Here is a 21,005-nt window from a genome sequence, read left to right on the forward strand (position 1 = left end):
CTAACGTCAAATCATTTCTATACCCAGCTTGAACGGCTCTGCTAAGGACCTGTACGTGACCCTCAAGAACAGTGCAGGTGTGGAGTTGCGTGTCTCGGTGTGTGTGTTCAGCTCTCTCTGCCAGTTCTTCAGTATGGAACAGAGGCGCTGGAGCACAGCCGGTCTGAGCGTGCTCAGTACTAGCAGCCCTGGTACTGCTCACTGCCTCACTGAGCACCTCACGCTTTTTGGAGCCAGTCTGTTCGTTCACCCAGATGCCATCGTACTTCTCGCACCAGTGCGTCAATCTCTTAAACATCTTGGTTTTAGTATGACTAGTATATGAGTAGTGTAAAGATGAGACTTAAAGGGGGGATTTCATGATTGCGTTGCCATTTGACTCTTCAAAATGTAATACTATTTTTTATTACAATTTCTCTCTCTCTCTGTAGAAAATAATCGGTTTAACTCTAGTACGCCTTCATGGCTGTTAAAAACGATTGACAGTGACGGTGATAAACTATAGAAGTGGATTATTCTTGTTATTCAAAGCACGAGTCTCTGTCATTGAACTGGCACTCGAACACCCGGACTAGAGATATGGCCTTCATAGGAAGTGTTACTGATAAATCTTTCTCTTTCAGTCAGATGGACCGAGCAGAAACATTGTGGTGGGGTTAGTGTGTGGGATTCTACTCCTGATTCATCTGCTGGTCGGTCTCATCACCCACAAGCTAGACCATCTGGAGAGCCTGCGCTTGAGCTGCATCCCACTGTGTGGCCAGTCAGGACGCTACCGTTATCGGGTACTGGTCAAAACTGGCTGGTACAGAGGAGCCGGTAAGTGAAGCCTGAATGTTGTTAAACGTCCTTCAAACAAGTTAGTTCCTGTTCGGATTTACGTTATAGCAGCTATAAGCAGGCGTTCCCATTCCCATTCCCTTTAACAGACCATGCATCACTGCTCCATGTCTCCTCCAGGAACGTCTGCTCACATAGGTATTAGTCTGTATGGTCTTAACAAAAGTGGTTCACGTCACCTGCAACGAGATGGAGCCTTTCAGAGGAATGGTCTCGACGACTTTCAGGTAGAAACTGATGTCAACTTGGGAGAAGTCTGGAAAATATGCATCTGGCATGACAACACAGGTGGGATATGTTATAGAAATGACTTTTCTTCTATTTAAGTTGATCGAGTATATATATAAAAAAATAAAATAAACAAACACTGTCATTTTTTTTTTTCTCTGCTCAGGTCTGGACCCCTCATGGTATCTCCAGCACGTGACAGTGTGGGACATGCAGACGGATAACATGTTCTTCTTTCTGGTGGAGGACTGGCTGTCTGTGGAGAATGAAAAGAACTCGGGCTTGGTTCAGAAAGTGGTGCTGGCTACGTGTAAGAGCTGATAAAATACCCTCTGAATAAGACAACGTCATGTGCTGTAGTATGAATATCCGTTTTCTTCTGAAAATCTACCTGGTAACAGGGATTTCCTCCAGGTTCCATCCAGGGTGTATACCTACTTATCACGCAATGTTCCTGGGATAGTCTCTGGATCCATCACCACCCCAGACAGGCTAACGCGGATTGACAGATTAACGCGGATTACTGAAGATGGACAAACCAATGAATGTACTATATGATTTTTTTTTTGTAGGCCCGCCAGAGTTGCGGCAGTTCAGGAGGATTCTGCATGCACAGCTGCTATTCGGACTGCAGGATCATCACCTCTGGCTGTCTCTATGGGAGCGTCCGGCTCACAGCACTTTTAGCCGAGCTCAGAGAGTAACCTGCTGCGCTCTGAATCTGCACCTCTACCTAGCAGCAGGGGTGATGTGGTACGGATCAGTGGCCACAATAAGCAGCGGGTAACAGATCCAACACCGCTCCACACTTCCTGTTGTTTTCCAGGAAAATCACTAGAGTACAATAGTAGCACCTGATGCTTTTCGAGCAGGATTTGTTCATGTTAATGATTTGCTTTGCTGCTGTGTTGAATCAGCTGTGTTAGACATAGGAAACTCAAGCGTGCACTTCAGCTGGCCTGTGATTATTTAATGATATGCTAAATCAACACGATTAGATTAACATTCTATGCATGCTAAGAGGAAACCGCACGTGATTGTACATTTCAGGACGTAAGCCCCCGTCACTAACACGGTGCACTCAAGGGTAGGTCTTTGTACCTTTAATTAGAGGACTCATCGGGTGTAGTGTACCTTATCATTTACCTTAATTTGAAGCAAGTGAAAGTACATCTGCGTTGTACTTTGGAGAACAAAAATACACGTTTGACGCAGGAATTATTGGCACCCTTCGTGGGGGAAAATAGTTTTATCAAAAGGAGAGTTTAAAAAAATAATAATTAATACAGTATTTAAAAAAATAATAATACATTTTCTCAACTAGTGATATTTTTCCAACAAAATCTAGATTTCAAAATGAATTCCGCTCCCACAGTTAATATATGGTTACGCCTACTTTTTAGACAAACAACACTAAGGCAGTTTCTTTAAAGGTTGTGATACTTGTAGAAGTTCTCAGACCCTCATCCATACTCCATTATACAGTATGCTGTAATTAGGTTCGTGCATATGAACATCCTTTTCACAAGACTAAGCTGACCATTTCTCTGTTGCTTGCATTGGCGTTTGGAGCCATTATCTTGGTGAAAGATCAATATATGGCAAACCTTCTCGTGGAAGCAAGCAGGTTTGTTTTTTCTTGTTGTCAGGTGGCACAGACGGTTGCAAGTGTAGGTAGGATGGTTGTAAGCAGTCTCTTTTTTTTATTTATTTTTATTTATTTATTTATTTTTTATCTTGCTGGTCTTTAGGGTCAAATCGTTTGATTTTGGTCTCATCAGACCACAAAACATTGTTCCTACAGAGCACTTTCCCCCCACACCCCCCCCCCCCCAATGATCCACTCCCCCACAGATAATATTTGGTCATTATGGCGATATTCTGAATGATTCGGGGTCTCTTTTTTGCATCCCTGTGCCCATTTTTGCACAATTTACATACTTTTTGAAGTGCGCTCAAAACATTTTGAACCCGTAATGGTTTATAGGATAATTAACCATTCTTGGATATTTTTCTGATACGGAAACAGTCTGTTGTAATGTTCTACTATGTAAGGGTTCTCCCAAGGGCCCACCAAAGAACTATTAAAGGAGGTAACAAAGAACCCAAATTATTATCCCCTTGAAGAACCCTTTGTCTAAGTGTGTAGATAAGCTCAACTTAGCACTATTATGAAAACTATCATGAAAATGACTACAGTGCCTCAGTGCTAGGAGAAAATACTTTCTTCTAATTTCCCCATTGTAGAGGTCCAGTTGCTGACCGGATGCCAATGACCCCAGAGACCATACTGGTTGGAATGACCATTGCTTTTGTGATGTTTCCCCTCCAATCCCTTCTCACCTTCCTGTTCAGAAAGACCAAGAGCAAGGCATGAACTTTCCTCACTGTATCACATTCTACACGTATTGTTTCTGCTTATCAAAATGGATAAGAAATGCGCTCAAGAAATGTAATGTTAAAACAATGTTGTTGTTTTTTTGTTTTTTTTCAGTTCTCTAATCAGATTACTTTATCATGACATGTACATAGAGATTTATTTTGTCTGTTGTTATTAATCCAGGTTGCCATGGAGCTCTCTCTGCCTCCTTCTCCCGTGTCTGATATTGTAGAGATGGATGTGTACCTCAGCCACCCAGACATCTCCTGCACTTCCTTTTTGTCCACGCCTATAGGCCACGAGTCCTCAACACATGAAGAGTCTTGTTTTGTGAGACTTTGCTATTTTTGGTTGGATCATGCATGGAGTAAAACATTTGGCTGTTATAGGAAAATAATCAACAGCAGGGTGGTGTAATGCAGCTTGATGCAACGTTGCCATCCTGAAGCTGAATATTTTCCAATAACAACACAGATTTTATTATTTTTTTAAAAAGTTTTATTTATTTATTTATTTATTTATTTATTAATGAGCGTAAGGTCATCATTTATTCATGTATAGTTACATTTAATATTGTGGAACCTCACAGCAGTTCCTGTCCTCACTTGCATTATAGGAGACATAGACAGTCGTTGCAGTTAATAAGACGTAAATTGTCGTATTACCAAGAAACAGCACCGTGTAAACCCCTCTGTCTTGAAGACTTTCCTGTGGTGGAAAGCTGTTACAAATACTCTGACACTGGAGACTCCTTCCAGAAACGTTAAATAAATGTCTCCTTACAGAAAACTTCATCAGAGAAATGATTTTCCTTTTGTAAAATGACACCACATTTTACAATCCATCTATTACTAGGTTTAGATTATGTGACTCCATATCCACCATACCGAGTCCCTGTAAATGAACGGTTACTATAGAAACGAGAACAGAGTGCAACATATAAACTGGTGAATTTCCACAGTCACATCTTAAATAGTTAACACCTTAAGACCAATCAGAATCAAGAATTTAACAGCACTGTGGTATATGATGGATTTAAGATGGCATGGTGGCGGATAAACAGAACGCTGAAATGTCTGCGTTTTATTAAGGAGTCATCGGAGAGCTCGAAACTGGAGTCGGAGTTTTGGAACAGTTCGCACTTTGGGAGTGAAAGGTATAAGAAATACTTTGTTACCGTGCCTGCTATCAGGACTGGAATTGAGCAGGTTTAAATTAAAAGAAAAAAAAAAACATGTGCTTTTTTAGTCCTCGCTCTAGCAGAGTGGAAGAGTGGACATCAAGCGACAGCATGTTAGGCCTTGCTGAGTTGATGGGACCCGTACGGCTCTTGAAGAGAAAAAGAGCACTTCTTCAGTTACGACTGAATTCTCCGACGTCTGAACTTCCAAGCTCTGAAGATAGCCGTTCTCCATATCTGAAGAAACAGCAGCTATCGTTCTCTGGTATGTTATGTAAGGAATAGAACACATGGAGGTCTATTATTATTATATGAAAATAAGAAAATAATCAACGACGGGGGTGGGACGAAGCAAGGTCGTATGCCCAGAAGCGTTTTATTGCTCTTATACGGCATCAATTTGCCAATGATTACAATCTATCAATAATGAATTGATGAATGATGCGTAATGCAAATTAATATAAACCTTCCGGCCAATCAGAATCGATCATTCACGCTCTGGAATAAATATCTTTATCTGACATAACATATTCGGAAACTTTACATATTTCAATGAGAATTGCAAGAATTCTTGGAATACTGTTGCAGAAGAGGAGTTGCTGCCTGTTTCTGCAGATCCTTACCTATCCAGTGCTGCTTCTTCAGGGCCAAGTACATCTGATAGCGGTCGATATTCACCCAACGAAACTGTTCTATCTGACACGTGAGTGCTACATCTCGCTTCTCAACACTATATTAAGAAAATGTTCTCGGCATCATATGGCTTTGTGGTACACCTAGGTGATGCCAACATTGGGAACATCTTCCCCAAGCTGATGTATTTGTTTTTTTTACTCTAGACTGGAGAGTTCCTCTAGTGAATGGATGGATCCGAGTGCAGAGAAATCTGATCGCGACGCTGGTCTTTATAAATCCCATTGTTCCATGTCAGTGTGTAGTGTGGCCAGTACCTTCCTCCCTAGTCTTCCCCCGGACTCCTTCAGCACCACCTCCACCACGCACATCGGTGAGATCATTTGTCTATATAGCCGTAAATGTTCTCTCAAGGAAAGTTTCCACCAAAGAAACCTTCTTCTGACAACAGAACCTTTTTTCCAGGAACCGCTAGTGTAACCAAGGCTGTTGTTCCAGGAACCTTTTTAGTTTAAAAGGCAAGTTTCACAACAGGAACCGTTTAGGACGTCAGAAATTTTTGTTGCCTCTCCACCAAAGGGTTAGGGTTGACAGAACCATTGTTTAGTTCATAAGACAGGAACCTTTCAGGAAGTCAAGAACGTCGGTTGCATCGCCACCAAAGGAACTAGGGCCATTTCTTTTTTTTAGTTTGTAAGCCACATGTCTACTTCAGGAACTTTTTAAAGGAGTAACTATTCAAATAACAAGAGCTGTCGTTCCAGGAACTGTTAGTTTATAAGGCAAGTTTCACAGCAGGAACATTTTCAGGAGCTCAGGGACTTTAAATGAGTTTCCACTATAGGATGAAAAGCAAGTGTTTAGTTCACACAGAATCAGTCATTGCTTCAGGAACCTTTTGGTGCATATAGGGCACATATCCAATTTAAGAAGTTTTATCCAATTTAACCTTATCAGAAGTTCATAAACTCTAGATGTGTTTCCCTCAAGGAACCAGGGACATTGCCTCAGAAAGTGTGTAGTTACACAAGGCATATATCTATTTTAAGAAACATTTTCAGGAACGTAGAAACTATAGACATGTTTCCAAAGGGGAATCAGGACCATTGTGCAATAAACATTCTCAGTATATAAGGAACTGCAAGAACCTTTTAGGAACTCAAGAACTTTATGTTTTTCCAGCAGTGGAACCCCAGTCATTGTTTCTTTTAAGTTCATAACGGGTGTTTCCACTTCAAGAACCTTTATAGAAATTCCTGACATGTTAACACAAAAGGACCCAGAACCACTGTTCCAAAAAAAGTTTTAGTTCATAAGGCACAGAGAAAACGTTTTTCAGGAACACAAGACTTTTAACAGGAACTATTTTAAAATGTTTCCAACAAAGAAACCCGTTATTGTTGCAGACCAGGAACTACATTGTTGGAGATTCCTTTAACGAACACATGATTGGTCAAGCGCATCCATTACAGGATGACCAAGCTGTGTTTAGCTACTAAAATGATGGTTCATGAGTTGCAGAAGTCCCATAAATGGAAACATGCCTTATGTATGCGCATTATAAATCTATACAAACATCTGTAAGAATGTACAAGTGTAATAAAAAACTAATATGGCCAATCCCCAGGAGTGTCTCGTGGTGGGCCGGGTCTGATGCTACCATCTTGGGTGTTGGCTGTGGCGTATCTTCTTGTGGCTGTGCTTTTGGGAACATGTCTGGTCTTGGTGGGCTTATACGGGAGCACCTTCTCCAACTCGGTGCTCCTCATGTGGCTCACTTCTGTCCTGTCAGCCTTCTTCACATCAGTCCTGGTCTTGGAGCCCCTCATGGTTAGTGTGCAAATGCTAGCAATGATAACTCGTAGCATTATGTACGTATATGAGATGGAGAATTTTTTTAAAGCCTGTGAAGATTTATCCAAAGCATCGACTGTATGTTTCTGCAGATATGTGTTCGGGCCGTGTATCTTGCCTCTGTGGTGAAACCAGTAGACCCAGAGGTGGAGGATCGGTTGGCCCAGGAGACCGTTGTGATGAGGATTGGGAAGGACCAAGGGGTTAAAGTACGTCCTCTATGTGGATACAGCCTGCTGCACGCTAAAGAAGAGGCACGGAAAGTCAGAATTCTCCGAAATCTCATGAAGGTGAGGATTACTTTAGTCTAAATTAGTTTCAACATACATTCTATAAGGATCTTTGGTCTGTCCCTCTGAAGTTATGAAGGAATAGCTACATCAAATTCCTTTCTAAGGTTACTAAGGTCCCTTGCTTTCCACAAAGCATTAGTATTTCCAGCATTACTATAATATCATAACACAATGATCTTATCATATTATTACAAGAGTTTGCTCTGCAAACCAGTCCCCAAAATGGCTGACAATTTTTTATTTATATTTATATATATATATCTTGTTTTCCCCCACCTTATCCAGAACTGCCTGATCTACATGCTGTTCCTGTTGGTGGTTCTCATGATGAACTATCAGGATAATGTCCAGGAGACGAATGGCAGATTGCTTCACCCTGCAGTTAAACGTTCAATCATCTCAGCCTCGCCAAGACAACCTAACCTCACAGCCCTATCAGGGTGAACCACCAAACCACTCTCTCTCATTTCCAGACTCTATTTCCATGGCATCCATTAGTGTAGTGATTACCAGACTGAATCTGAGTACAGCCTTCTGCTTGACCATTTCTCTCCAACCTGCCAATCAGCTGTCAGTGCAGGGAAAACACTTGAAGTCACACAGAGCTTGAATTAAATGGCGCCTTGTAATGAAAGTCATTTTCAACGTTCATGCGGTTAACACTTAAAGTTGTGAGAACACTGTTGCTAGGCAACTAGGGAATATGGAGGCTGAGCATAAATTGGCTAGCAATTTAGTCTTTTAGGCGGAAATGGGCTGTACACTTCTGGGATTTGCTCTTTTATGCATCGTAACTCATTTCTTTTTTGTCCCGGCACTTCTCTTAAGTATCCGGTACTCCACTTTACCCATGCTTGGTAACAGGATCAAATGGACTATCTAGATAATAATAATGGTATTCTTGTCTATACACTCAAACTAAGTGGTCAGTAAGTTCACAGTGTAGATTTCCATGGAGGTTATCAGAAGAGTTACAGTAGCATAAATTGTTGAAAAAGTTTATGTTGGCTATGATATCAAGGAGTCAGAACACACAGTGCATCACAGCTTACTGCGTATGCGGCTGCGTAGCTGCAGACCGGTCAGAGCACCCATGCTAACCCGTGTCCACCATCGAAAGTGCAATGGGCACATGAGCCTCAGAACTCACCCATGGAGCAATGGAAGAAGGTGGCGTGGTCTGATGAATCATGTTTTCTATTACAACATGTGGACGACCGGGTGTGTGTGCATCACTTACCTGGGGAAGAGATGGCACCAGGGTGCCCTATGGGAAGAAGGCGAGCTGGCAGAGGAAGTGTGATGCTCTGGGAAATGCTCTGCTGGGAAAATTGGGTCCTGGAATTCATGTAGATGTTACTTTGACACTTACTGTTCTACCTACCTAAACATTGTCACAGACCACGTACACCCCTTCATGGCAAGGGTTTTCCTTAATAGCAGTGGCCTCTTTCAGCAAGATAATGCACCATGCCACATTGTAAAAATTGTTCAGGAATGGTTTGAGGAACATGACAAATAGGTGTTGGCTTGGCCTCCAAATTCCTTTCAGGGAATATAAAAAAATTTCTCTTATGTGTTGGTAAATTACTAAAAAAATATATATATATATATATATACCTAAATTGTGCTATAGCTACAGTTAGCATTACAGTTAGAATTTCCATGGTTTCTGCCATACTGAGAAACATCATTGGATTGCAACTGAGAATATTTTGACTAGCAAAGTTCTTCAAAGTATCTTATTGTGAATAAGGTTATTTTATATGAATAAATTTAATCAAAAATGCAATAAAGATTAGACTTTATTCAGGAAGTGCATTAAGCACCATTGCAGTGGCGTGCGCTGATTGTGGAACTGAACTAAACTGATTTGTGTACTTTACTGGATGTTAATTATTTTCTCATGTAGGTGGACAGAAGTGTGGCAGTGGATGGACCAAAGCTTAACAGCACACCTCCACAAAAATCCCTCCCTCTCGCTGATTGGCTTAGCACGACTACAGAGATCGAAGTCAACAAACTGTGAGGAGCATCAATTGCAAAATGGCTCACGGTTTCACAACTCAGAGTTCAATATCTGTCAAGATGTTCTCTGAATTACTGAATGGCTTTTTGTTTTCTTTCCGATCTTCTAAGTTTGTGGAGGGAATACCAAGGATACAGTGACGCTGATGATGTTCGGCGATCAAAATTCAGTACATCTGAGACAAAGACACCAAAGCAACAGTACTACCTCGCTCCTCACCTGGTGAGTCATCTCCATTGTAGACATGGAAGGATAGATTCTAGGTCAAACCTTGAATTTGCAAAATGTTAATCTTTTGTAAAGCCATAAAATATATCCTGGTGTTCATTATCAGAGGTGGACAAATCATAAATTCATTACTAAAAGCTCCAGTGTGCTGCCCAGTCGCATGGTTTGTTTGCCTGGAAAACTAATTCACTAGGATAAAAAAGTACTAGCTAATGTACTTGAATAACACATAGCAAGCTAGTTAGCTAGTCAAGTCCATTAGTGCAGACTAAGGGAAACAAACGAGTATGTAATTCTAACTCAGCGCATAATGTTAATGTCTTTGACAAAAAGTCAGCACGGCATTGGACAGTGTTTCAGATATAAGATTTGGTGTACAAATCTGGCTAGCGTCATAATTTACCAACTGTGAGGTGAAGCAGAAAAGTTAGCCTGCATGGAAGCTTTGCTCTGCCCATTTTGTTCAGTTTTGTAAGTATTTCCATATATCTGTGAAAGTTAAAAAGAAAAGAAAAGAAAAAGATCTGTGCATGCTAATTAATTCAACTAGCAGCAACTGTTCTACCATTAGCCAGACTGCATGTTAGTTGATGTGTGTAGTGCAGCAGGCGGTGGGATTTAGAACATGTAACCTGTGCTATAGCTTCATTATTATATTTAAATATACAGTATATGCTAAATGAAAACTTTTCTTTTTTCTGGTCATGGAACCTTCTTGTCTGCCAGGCATCTACCAATAAAAACATTATTATTGCATACGTGAAATGTGCCTGTCTGAGGTTTGTCGTAATACTTTCGTAAACATTTACATACCTAACTACAGAAGATTAGTATTGAAGCTGATATGTTTTTCTGTCCACCGATTTGTCTCCCGCTAAGGCCGTGGTCCACAGCACAGTCATGTGTCTCCAGTGAGACAGATGAGATGTTGCTCGGAAACAGCAGTTTCTTCACCAGTCACATCCTGTCAGGCCTGAAACAAGCACATTGGATCACAGCAGAGTGAGTTTCTCGCCTGAGGACATTGTTACAGCTCTTAATCAAATGCTCACAACAGGTTTTATTTTAACTCAATTTCCGTCCATCACATCTGTGGACAGAAATCTCAATGATTCCCCCTGTGAAGAAAAGAATATAGAAAGCATGGTGCCTTGAAATTCACTTAGAATTTAAGTCAAAGGGCAGTTCTTCTTCTTCTTCTTCTTCTTCTCCTTCTTCTTCTTCTCCTTCTTCTTCTTCTTCTTCTTATCATTATTATTATTATTATTATTATTAGTAGTAGTAGTAGTAGTAGTAATGATAGCAGTAACAATAGTAGTAATAGTAGCAATAGTAGTAGTAATAATAATAGTAGTAATAGTAGTAGTAATGACAGTAGTAGTAGTTGTAATAGTAGTAGTTGTAATAATAGTAGTAATGATAGTAGTAATAGTAGTAGTAATGACAGTAGTAGTAGTTGTAATAGTAGTAGTTGTAATAATAGTAGTAATGATAGTAGTAGTTGTAGTAGTAGTAGTAGTAATGACAGTAGTAGTAGTTGTAATAATAGTAGTAATGATAGTAGTAATAGTAGTAGTAATGACAGTAGTAGTAGTAGTAGTAATGACAGTAGTAGTAATAGTAATAATAGTAGTAGTAGTAGTAGTAGTAGTAATAATAGTTGTAATAGTAGTAGTAATGACAGTAGTAGTAGTAGTAGTAGTAATAGTAGTAGTTGTAATAATAGTAGTAATGATAGTAGTAATAGTAGTAGTAATGACAGTAGTAGTAGTTGTAATAATAGTAGTAATGATAGTAGTAATAGTAGTAGTAATGATAGTAGTAGTTGTAGTAGTAGTAGTAGTAATGATAGTAGTAGTAGTAATAGTAATGACAGTAGTAGTAGTAGTAGTAGTAATAGTAGTTGTAGTAGTAGTAGTAGTAGTAGTAATGATAGTAGTAGTAGTAATAGTAATAGTAGTAGTAGTAGTAATGACAGTAGTAGTAGTAGTAGTAGTAATAGTAGTTGTAGTAGTAGTAGTAGTAGTAGTAGTTAACTATAAAGATGAAAGACAGAAAATTATTATAAAAATACTTATCTGACAATAAACATGTAAGAAATCTAGTTATTTACACTTTCCTTTACTTTAGGTTATATATATATATATATATATATATATATATATATATATATATATATATATATATATATATATATATATATATATATATATTATATATACTCTGGGGTATTTGTATATTTGTGCTATCATTTATCTCAAATCCCGTTCTCCTTTCTGCTCAAGCTGTACTTTTCAAATAAATTACGTGCTCAGTGCTCAGCTGCTGCTCTTACTCACCCTGAAACATTTATATATTTCAGGACCCAAGCCGTGTTAGTCGAGTTTACTCAGTACCACAGAGAGACGGGGATATTCCTGCCCGTCTCCATACTGCTGGAGAAAACACAGACACAGCAGATTCTCTCCACCATCTCCATCCAGTCAGTTCATATCCCAGGATCTTTCTCTGGACTAGATTTAAACATCGCCATAACGGTAATAGCAACCATGCAGATAAACTCATATATATTTATAGATAGAAATATTTCTTTTTTTTAAAAGCTGCATAAATTTGCATTGGTTAATTAATTTCAAAGCAGTTAGATTTAAGCCAAAGTATTCAGATTGATCCAACAAGGAAAAGATTAAGCAGGGTTTAGAGCTATTAAATATTTGCCCATAATTTTTAAAGTGTGTTAATAAATGTCTTAAAAAATCTCGGCCATATTCTGAGTCGAGTTTGATGTAACCACAATATATCATGCTGACATTTACATTATTGACTGTAAATGCACTTTAAAAAGAAAAAAAAAAACTGCGGAATGACGTTTAAGGCCATTATTAAATATGGCACCTATAGCCTGCGGGGAAAAAAAAAAACATTATGACTTCATTCCCTCGATTCAGTATTGTATTACTGTTCATGCAAAATGCAAAATAATGGGATGTGCTGGATCAAGTGCTATTTTATAATCTGCTAAACAGTGAGGATGGACGCCATATTGTTAAATTTAACGTTTTGTTTCTTTGTTTTCTGTAGTCATTATAACATACACGGCATGTGCTGAAATTTTACTATGAGTTTAAAGTAATGGAGAAACAGGATTTTTATATATTGCTAAGTTCTCTGTTCTTTTTGCTAGGCTCTACTGCTGATCTTCTCCTTGTGTTTTCTGAGTGCTGAGGTTTGGAGGATGCTCAGAGAACGAGCTCAGTACCTAACCCAGGGTTGGCGTCTCTTCCAGCTCTTGGTAGCTTTACTGTCCTTCTCAGCAGCTTCAGTGCGCTTTTGTTTCTTGTCCACGTCCGCTGCTTGTCTTTCTGTTCATGTCTCCCAGCCTGACACCTTCACTGGATTTCACAGCGTTGCTGCTTTGGCCAAGAGTTCCTCGCAGCTCTCGGCTGTGTTGCTGATGTTGCTGGTTCCACAGGTAAACTTGACAGCATGGACAGGAAAATGTTTACTGTTGTAGGCAGTGCAAATGGCAGTTATTGATATTTCGGTAGAAAAACCGGTAGAACATTTTACAGGGGTTAAATTGTTGAAAGAATATAGTACTAGTACTAAAGATGCCCTGCACAGGCAATTATAAACTATAAACAACTAAGATTACTTTCAGACAAGTGACAGAGTTGAAATAACACAATATATAGCCTAATATCTTGCTTGCTAGTCTACTGTAATAAGACAGTGCAGTAGTTAGAGGTGTACCTCAGGCTTCCACACAATATGATACGATTTAAAATTTTAATGTAGCAATTTGATATTTGACGATACCACTGAGTCTGCTATAATAATAAATGATCCAATTCGTTTAGTAGCCTCCGATCGATACGTGACCAACATTGCTCTGAATCTGGGGTAGACCCAGATCATAATATTAATTCACAAATGGTGATGATCATGTGATAGAAGATGCATCTCGAATGAATGAATGAATGAATGAAGGATTGACTGAATGAATGAATGCATGCCTTTTATCGTCACTATACACATGTACAGTGAAATTAAGAGCCACTCCTTTTTGTTCCGTGCCAACATGTACATAAAATAAACAAGAAGAATGAACAAGATAAATAAGATAAATAAACAAGATAAATATACAGATAAATGAACAAGATAAATAAACAAGATAAACAAGATATTGGGGCGGAGGGGGGGAGGTACTATGAAGTGCACAGTTTTGAGACACTATATACATATACTGTGAAATCAGTACATGTATGTGTTTAGAATGGTAATAGCTTTTGGAAAAACAAAACTATTCTAAAATCTATTAGTCCTTGTTTTGATGCACCTGTAACATCTCCCTGAGGGCAACAGATTGAACAGAACCAGGGTGAGAGCTGTCCTTAATGATGGTTTTTCCTCTGCTGAGGCAACGGGAGGTGTAAAGGTGTATCTCAACTGAAAGAGTATAAAAGCAGGACATGTGTTTGAATAATTCGAAGAATAAGAGACTCTATTAAGAATTTGTTTGGATTCCTCATCAGAGTGGGTTAGTCTATCCCGTTTTCGTCACCCGGTGCTTGGGCCCCTATTTGTGCCAATCTGAATTTGCTTTGGGAAAATAAAAAACAGACACACAATCTGTGATACCCAATTTTTTCGGGTAAACAGTGCCTGTTTGTTGTAGATGGCAGGCTCTCTGCAGTTTGTAAGAAGGTGGGTGGTGTTCGGCAGGGTTCTCCATCAGGCCTGCGCTGAGATCTGTGGAGTAGCCCTCCTGTTCGTGCTCCTGCTGCTTCTCTTCTCCCACACAGGCTGCTTGGTACTTCATTCTGTTATACTTGGATTGTTACGTTCAATATAATGCTTTTAAAACGCATGAAATAACAAACAAGTCTGACTTTACCATGACATGACATTCTTTTCAGCTTTTCTCAGCTTCCGTGGAAGGCTTCAGGACTACAAGGCAAGCTATTCAGTCCCTGTTGTGCTTGTTGAGAAATCGAATAGTTTTACGGCAACTGTCTGAGGAGCATCCGGTGCTTGGGCCGCTTTTCTGCCTCACTTTATTCGGGCTGGGGTTCTGGCTCCTTGGGCGTCTATGTGGAGCCGTGTTATTACAGTGGTACAAGACTATCCGGGCAGAAATGTATCGGCCATCCATGGAACCACAGGACTATGAGATGGTAGAGTTTCTCATCAAGAGACTTAAGCTATGGATGGGGCTCAGCAAGATAAAGGAGGTATAAACATCTTTAGTCAACATATATGTCAAGGAACTAATTGTAAGAGTGTATTCTGTGTTTTATTGTACTCTCTACTTGTATTCATGTCATTCCCAGTTCAGGCACAGAGTAAAGTTTGAGGGCATGGAGTCACCACCTTCCAGATCATCCCAGTGCTCCCAGTTCTCCAACATCTCCTCACCCGTCAGTCCTCCAGGGCCACGTCTGGTATCCTCTGCCTCCTCTCAGGTCTCAGAGTCTTCCACCCTCTCTGACAGCCATGAGGTCCAGCAATACCTTGATCGCTTGCTGCCCTCCGTGGACAGTCTCCTTGCTGGTTTTGATCGTGTCAATCAACTGACCGATGATGTGTTGAATATTGAGGAGCAGCTTCAGATAGTCCAAAGCAGACTTGTCCAGAACAGAAAGAAGCAAAGTGAGCCAAAACCACATGTGCCCCCAACCCCAAAACTTGCAAGACCAAGCCAAACTTCCCTTCCCATGGGACTGAAGCCTCTTCAGTCTTCCCATGATGGTATCCCTCAAGTCCCCCCTCATCGACGTGCTACCCACTCCGAGTCATCTCTCCTGGGGCCTTCTGCCCATCTCACGAATTATCTATCAGTATCAGGAAGGCGGAAGTCTCAGACAGCAGGCCCAGAGATTAGGGGTTTCCCTAGACGAAGAGCCTGGCACTCAGGATCCTGTCACTCTGCAGATACCATTCAAAGTCTCGCTAAGTCTCAAGGCCCTGGAGCCATTCCTCTAAGACCCCGCAGTGAAGAAGGGGATTGGACTGAATCAAGTGAAGACATGCCAGTTAAAAAAAAAGCCTGGCACTCTGATCCCTCTGAGACAGAAAAGGACTAAGTCTGTCCTGTGTACTAAAATTTGGTAGTGTTCATTGGTAGGGGTAAAAGCTTTTGTATTCTTTAAATGAATGATGTATTCCCTGTCTTGGAATGTGACCAGGAAGTCAAGTAAGGAGCAGCAAATCAGGGACATTTATGTTCCATCATTTTACACCAGAATAATCAACCAGTTCTTTGGTGTACCTGTCAATCATTCCTGTGTACTTTTATTAACTGTATTTATACAGTATTACATTTATACTACAAATTGATGCAGTTCATACATAAATCTTAAAGGGCTGTTAAAGAAAGCGTTACCCACTGTACACACACACATTATATATATATATATATATATATATATATATATATATATATATATATATAAATTTCTTCCTTTGATTAAATTTTTTTGTAACTTAAAAAGACATGACTCTTGAATCAACAATTGAATAAACACTGGGATGATGATGTTTGTACAGGGAATCATTTATTACTAACTCCATAAACCGTATATACTTCTGAGTTATGACTGAAAGGCAGATCAAATCACTGTCGTGAATGTACGACAGAGAAATGCAAGACTTTTCAAACCATGTACTGAATTTTATAAAAGGTCATACTTTACCACGCGCATTTAAAGTCCTCAATACAATGAAAGCATTTCAGCGTATATGTATGAGAGTAAAAAATTGTTGAGGCACCTTTTCCTGATTATGAAGATATGAAGTGGCATAGGAATGCTTCCATTACTACGGTAAACCCGTGGATTCACTTTATCTCTTGGCTCTCGGATTCATTCAGTCGTGTTATTTTATGTGCGAGAATGAACGGAATTAATACTTCTTTATCTTCGACGAGTGAAAAAAAAATATTAAGAATGTATACGGAAGCAATGATATCTCTAAACTAGCAGTAAAAGTCAATAAATACACATAGTAACACATATATACAGTACATTATAAATTAAGATAAAGAAATTGCAGAATGTACCTGCATCACTTTTAGCTGGGTCTAATGCCAAAAACACCCTAAAATATTTCCTTATAGCACCTGAAGAATGAAAACTAAGCAGCTTAGTAGCCTTAATTATGGAAAAAAAAAGACCAAAAAACCACCAGGCTACTGTTCCCATAGCTAGTAGTAATGAGCTAACAACTTTTATGTGCTGTATGTTAGCCTAACACTTTTTACTTGAGATACTAGCAAGCTAGTCCACAAAATTTTATCATTTCAATTACATCAACATGCCGAAGCAAGAAAGAGGTCTAATTGACTAAATCCAATAAAATCAGCGTTAACTTTTTATTGGTGTTTTTTTGCGTATCTATTATTTAAAAAAAAAAAACCTGGTGGTGTAAGAAACAGCCCTGAACATCAAAGTAGCAAATTAAATACACCCTGGACATAAATGGAACATTAATGGTACTTAATTTAATCAACATTGTCCAGACCTACACATGAGACTAAGCTAAGGTTCTGAAAGTTCTACTAGTCTACTGTTGCAGCGTTGTACAAGAATACCAAACACTGTATGCTTAGTTGTAGTTTCAATGTTGCGACTGTTATTGACATTGTCTAGAGGTTTTGACTGGTCTAAAATTATTCCTTATCACGTATGACCTATGCAGTTCCTTATCAAGGAGATATAATGAAGAGGTGTATGTTGTATAAAAGAACCGGACCCTGAAGAAGTCTTGCAGTCTTTGAGCTCAATCAGCTGAACATTTCCAAGCAGCCATGATGCAGTGGGCCGTGGTTCTTTGCTCCATGCTGGCGCTCTCTGAGTGCTTCATCAGGTAACACTTGTTCTCCTTCTGTCTCTAGCATCCAGTATCAAATAACTGAAAACATTGTTTTGCATCTCTTTATGGCAGCGTTCCTCTGATCAAGGGGAAGAGTGCTCGTGATGCACTGGAGGAGAAGGGTCTTTGGGAGAAGTACAGGAAGATGTACCCTTACAACCCAATGGTCAAGTTCACCCAGAGCTATGCCGTTGGTTACGAATCCATGACCAACGATGCTGATGTAAATTCATTTTTCAGCTCCTGCTGTTGATAAAACTATGCTAAGACACTATCATGTGACTTAGGAAGTTTCTATGGAGACGGAATCAATAAATAATGATTTCCAAATAATAAAAACTCCAGGATTTATTTCTAATGGCTTCACCCTCTTTTTTCTTGGCAGCTTTCCTACTATGGCGTGATCTCCATTGGCACTCCTCCTCAGTCCTTCCAGGTTATCTTCGACACTGGCTCTTCCAACCTCTGGGTTCCCTCCATCTACTGCAGCAGTGCTGCTTGCAGTGCGTAGCAACCATCCAACTAATTAACATGTTTCTCATTTACAAATACATGTATGCCTCATTACCAGATGTTAAAGGTTGCAAGAAGCAAGAGCTGAGGCCTTTTTCTATCTTACAGCCAACCATGCTAGGTTCAATCCTTCACAATCCAGCACCTTCCAGGCCAACAACCAGCCTCTGTCAATCCAGTACGGCACTGGCAGCATGACTGGCTTCCTCGGATATGACACTGTTACGGTTAGAATGTCTTCAAAGTCATCTAATAACAGCAGTGATATCACACTATACTTACAGTATACTACATATACCTAACAATTAAGAATGCCTCTGGGTTGAAATGACTTCAACTAGTTCAAGTTTTTGGTACTTACTTGATGGACTTCTCTCTAGGTGAGCGGTATTCAGGTTCCCCATCAGATCTTTGGACTGAGTCAAACCGAGGCACCCTTCATGGCCCATATGAAGGCTGATGGTATTCTGGGATTGGCCTACCCACAACTCGCTGCCTCCAATGCCCAGCCCGTCTTTGACAACATGGTCCAGCAGGGTCTTGTGCAGGATTACTTCTCGGTCTACCTAAGCAGGTAAGAGAACAAATTTTTGTAACACGAAGTCAATCATTGTGGTTTCAGTTACAGGTGCTGAGGCACAAAGTGTTTGCGTAAGCAGGAAGGAAGTGACTTCGCTTTCTATGAGTAGGGAAATACATCAGACTTAACGATATCACTTATTATTATTTGTACATGTAAGCTCCTGACTTCAGTGACTGCCAATGTAGACTGGCCCAACTCAAAGTGGCCAGCAGGAAATGGTGGTGATAGGATAAAAAGTTGATCATTGCACTTTCTTTTGCGGTCAATACTGAGTTTACCACAGAAGTGTTAGAAGTCAGAGTGTTAGTGTCTTGGTAAAAGCTTTTGTATTTGGTACAAAGATTGCTGTCTGAAACTAGTCTTTGATGTCTGAAACTAGTCTTTGGTGTTGTTATGAAGCAGTTACATTGTAAGTGGTGGCTTAGTGGTTAAGGTTTTGGGCAACTGATTGGATGGTTCAAATCCTGGTACGACCAAGCTACCACTACAAGGGTCCATGAACAAGACCCTTAAACTTTAAGTACTCAGTGTATCCTGTCTCACTTGCAAGTCACTTTGAATAAAAACATCAGCCAAATGAACAAATGTAAATAATCTGACATGGCCATGTCCTCCACCCCCAGCAACTCTCAAACAGGCAGTGAGCTAATTTTCGGTGGATACAACCCCAACCACTACACTGGTTCTCTGGTCTGGATCCCTCTGTCCTCTGAGACATACTGGCAGATCACCGTGGACAGGTAACAACTGTTTTCTTTTCAACTGTTTTCAGGTAACTACAAATTTCTTTGGATGGATTATTAATGTTGTATCAAATCCATGTTGAAAATTTGCAAAAAGCAACCACGGTCACTGTATTTGGTGTTCTATTTTTTCCCCAAGCGTCACCATCAATGGACAGGTTGTTGCTTGCAGTGGTGGATGCCAGGCTATTGTGGATACTGGTACCTCCCTGATCTCTGGTCCTACCAGTGACATCAACAACATTAACAGCTGGGTGGGAGCCACCGTGAACAATGGAGATGTAAGTAACGGCACTCCAGATGTATGTTTTTCCATCCATCTATTTTACAGTGGAATATGTGTATGTCAGTATTACAACACAGAGCTCATTTTGTATTATGGCATTCCCATATTTGCCTCATTTGGATTAAAGTTGTTATCTCACATAGTGTGTTTTATCAATATGATTAATTCATGAAGTACAGCAAGTCACATCAGTTGTTTCAGGAGTTCTATTTTCTGCCATTTTCTAATTTTTTTTAACATTCAGGGAACAAGACTGGGTCCACCATTATTTTTTGATAATTTGACCACTATTATCCCAACAAAGCTGAATGTGTAAATAAATATAAATCAAATGTGTTGTGGCCTGGTAAAACCATTCACATGGTGATAAAATACATCCACATTGGCATTTTCGTCTTTTTCAAATCCCAGTGGGTTTTTGTCTACCCATGTCCAAGTGGACTTTAATTACAGACTGCTTGTCATCTCTTAGGCTGTGGTGAACTGCAACAACATTGCAAGCATGCCTACATTGACCTTTAACATCAACGGCAATGCCTTCACCCTGCCTGCCTCAGCCTACATCCGTCAGGTGAGTTCCAGTGGCACAGCAGCAAACTTTCATGACCTTGGGCCCAGTTTGTTTGGTCAAAATAGCTTGGGATGTGAGGTTAAGTCTAATATGACAAAAATGTCTGATCCCTTACTAACCCGCTCGACCCTGTGTGTTCTTTACAGTCTTATTACTACGGCTGCCGCACCGGTTTCAGCGGGAGCAGCTCAAGCTTGTGGATCCTGGGTGATGTGTTCATTAGGCAGTACTACACCGTCTTCAACAGGGCAAACAACTCTGTGGGTCTGGCCAAGGCTGTGTAAAATCACAGAACATCAATTAACATTTATTTGCTGCCGATCGACAATCCTGAAAATGTCAGTGATAAAATGATGCAGTAGTAACAACATAATAAAGTGATTAGTTCTAGTGCATACATTGTACGTGAGTTTGATTCATTTATTGCAGAATTCTCTTGTTGCACTATTAACACCTTTTCAAATCAGTACAACCTTCCAATCTTTTTTTTTTCTTTAGCCAAGAAACATTACAACATTAAAATAATTCTACAGCCATAAGGCAACATGTTGTGTATATATACTCTAGGTTGGTCAGGTGGTTCCTTAATCATTTTCACATTTATTTTATCCTGCTCATATTATTTAATAATAAAGTCTTTTTCCCCGTAAACCCCCTGTAATCCGTAAAAGGGTCTGGAGCCATAATTCTGTACCGTTCCTATTCCTTCCTGTATAATACATAGTACTTACCGAATGGTCTACTAATTAGTGATTCCATGATTGCAGTGCCA

At 39.8% G+C, this 21,005-nt stretch overlaps 2 protein-coding genes across 2 annotated transcripts in view; both read left to right on the forward strand.

Moving 5' to 3' along the window:
* The window catches only part of pkd1b (polycystic kidney disease 1b), a 33,973-nt gene extending 17,914 nt beyond the window's left edge, over positions 1-16,059 (forward strand). The window contains exons 21-41 of the mRNA XM_053685189.1: positions 28-277; positions 624-819; positions 961-1,128; positions 1,235-1,378; positions 1,641-1,851; positions 3,316-3,439; positions 3,632-3,861; positions 4,697-4,861; positions 5,209-5,331; positions 5,468-5,634; positions 6,889-7,091; positions 7,208-7,405; positions 7,694-7,848; positions 9,321-9,433; positions 9,548-9,659; positions 10,545-10,667; positions 12,028-12,202; positions 12,850-13,137; positions 14,344-14,478; positions 14,585-14,899; positions 14,999-16,059. Coding sequence (XP_053541164.1) covers positions 28-277; positions 624-819; positions 961-1,128; positions 1,235-1,378; positions 1,641-1,851; positions 3,316-3,439; positions 3,632-3,861; positions 4,697-4,861; positions 5,209-5,331; positions 5,468-5,634; positions 6,889-7,091; positions 7,208-7,405; positions 7,694-7,848; positions 9,321-9,433; positions 9,548-9,659; positions 10,545-10,667; positions 12,028-12,202; positions 12,850-13,137; positions 14,344-14,478; positions 14,585-14,899; positions 14,999-15,751 — 4,348 coding nt within the window. The 3' untranslated portion in view covers positions 15,752-16,059. The remainder of the gene's footprint in view (positions 1-27; positions 278-623; positions 820-960; positions 1,129-1,234; positions 1,379-1,640; positions 1,852-3,315; positions 3,440-3,631; positions 3,862-4,696; positions 4,862-5,208; positions 5,332-5,467; positions 5,635-6,888; positions 7,092-7,207; positions 7,406-7,693; positions 7,849-9,320; positions 9,434-9,547; positions 9,660-10,544; positions 10,668-12,027; positions 12,203-12,849; positions 13,138-14,343; positions 14,479-14,584; positions 14,900-14,998) is intronic.
* Positions 16,060-17,421: 1,362 nt separating this feature from the next.
* LOC108273472 (pepsin A) lies at positions 17,422-20,628 on the forward strand. Its single transcript, XM_017482707.3, has 9 exons — positions 17,422-17,531; positions 17,610-17,760; positions 17,923-18,040; positions 18,159-18,277; positions 18,431-18,624; positions 19,257-19,373; positions 19,516-19,657; positions 20,135-20,233; positions 20,380-20,628. Exons 1-9 carry the CDS (start codon positions 17,473-17,475, stop codon positions 20,515-20,517), a joined length of 1,137 nt encoding a protein of 378 aa, XP_017338196.1. The 5' UTR covers positions 17,422-17,472; the 3' UTR covers positions 20,518-20,628.
* The last annotated feature ends 377 nt before the right edge of the window (positions 20,629-21,005 follow it).

Source organism: Ictalurus punctatus, chromosome 13 (genome assembly GCF_001660625.3).
Source record: "Ictalurus punctatus breed USDA103 chromosome 13, Coco_2.0, whole genome shotgun sequence".
In the NCBI taxonomy this organism is placed as follows: domain Eukaryota; kingdom Metazoa; phylum Chordata; class Actinopteri; order Siluriformes; family Ictaluridae; genus Ictalurus; species Ictalurus punctatus.

Bases quoted from the DNA above. Each gene is read 5' to 3' on its own strand.
- LOC108273472 (XM_017482707.3), top strand. From the start codon at position 17,473: ATGATGCAGTGGGCCGTGGTTCTTTGCTCCATGCTGGCGCTCTCTGAG. The intron at 17,532-17,609 runs GTAACACTTGTT...TCTTTATGGCAG, and splicing joins CTCTCTGAGTGCTTCATCAG to CGTTCCTCTGATCAAGGGGA. The intron at 20,234-20,379 runs GTGAGTTCCAGT...TGTTCTTTACAG, and splicing joins CCTCAGCCTACATCCGTCAG to TCTTATTACTACGGCTGCCG.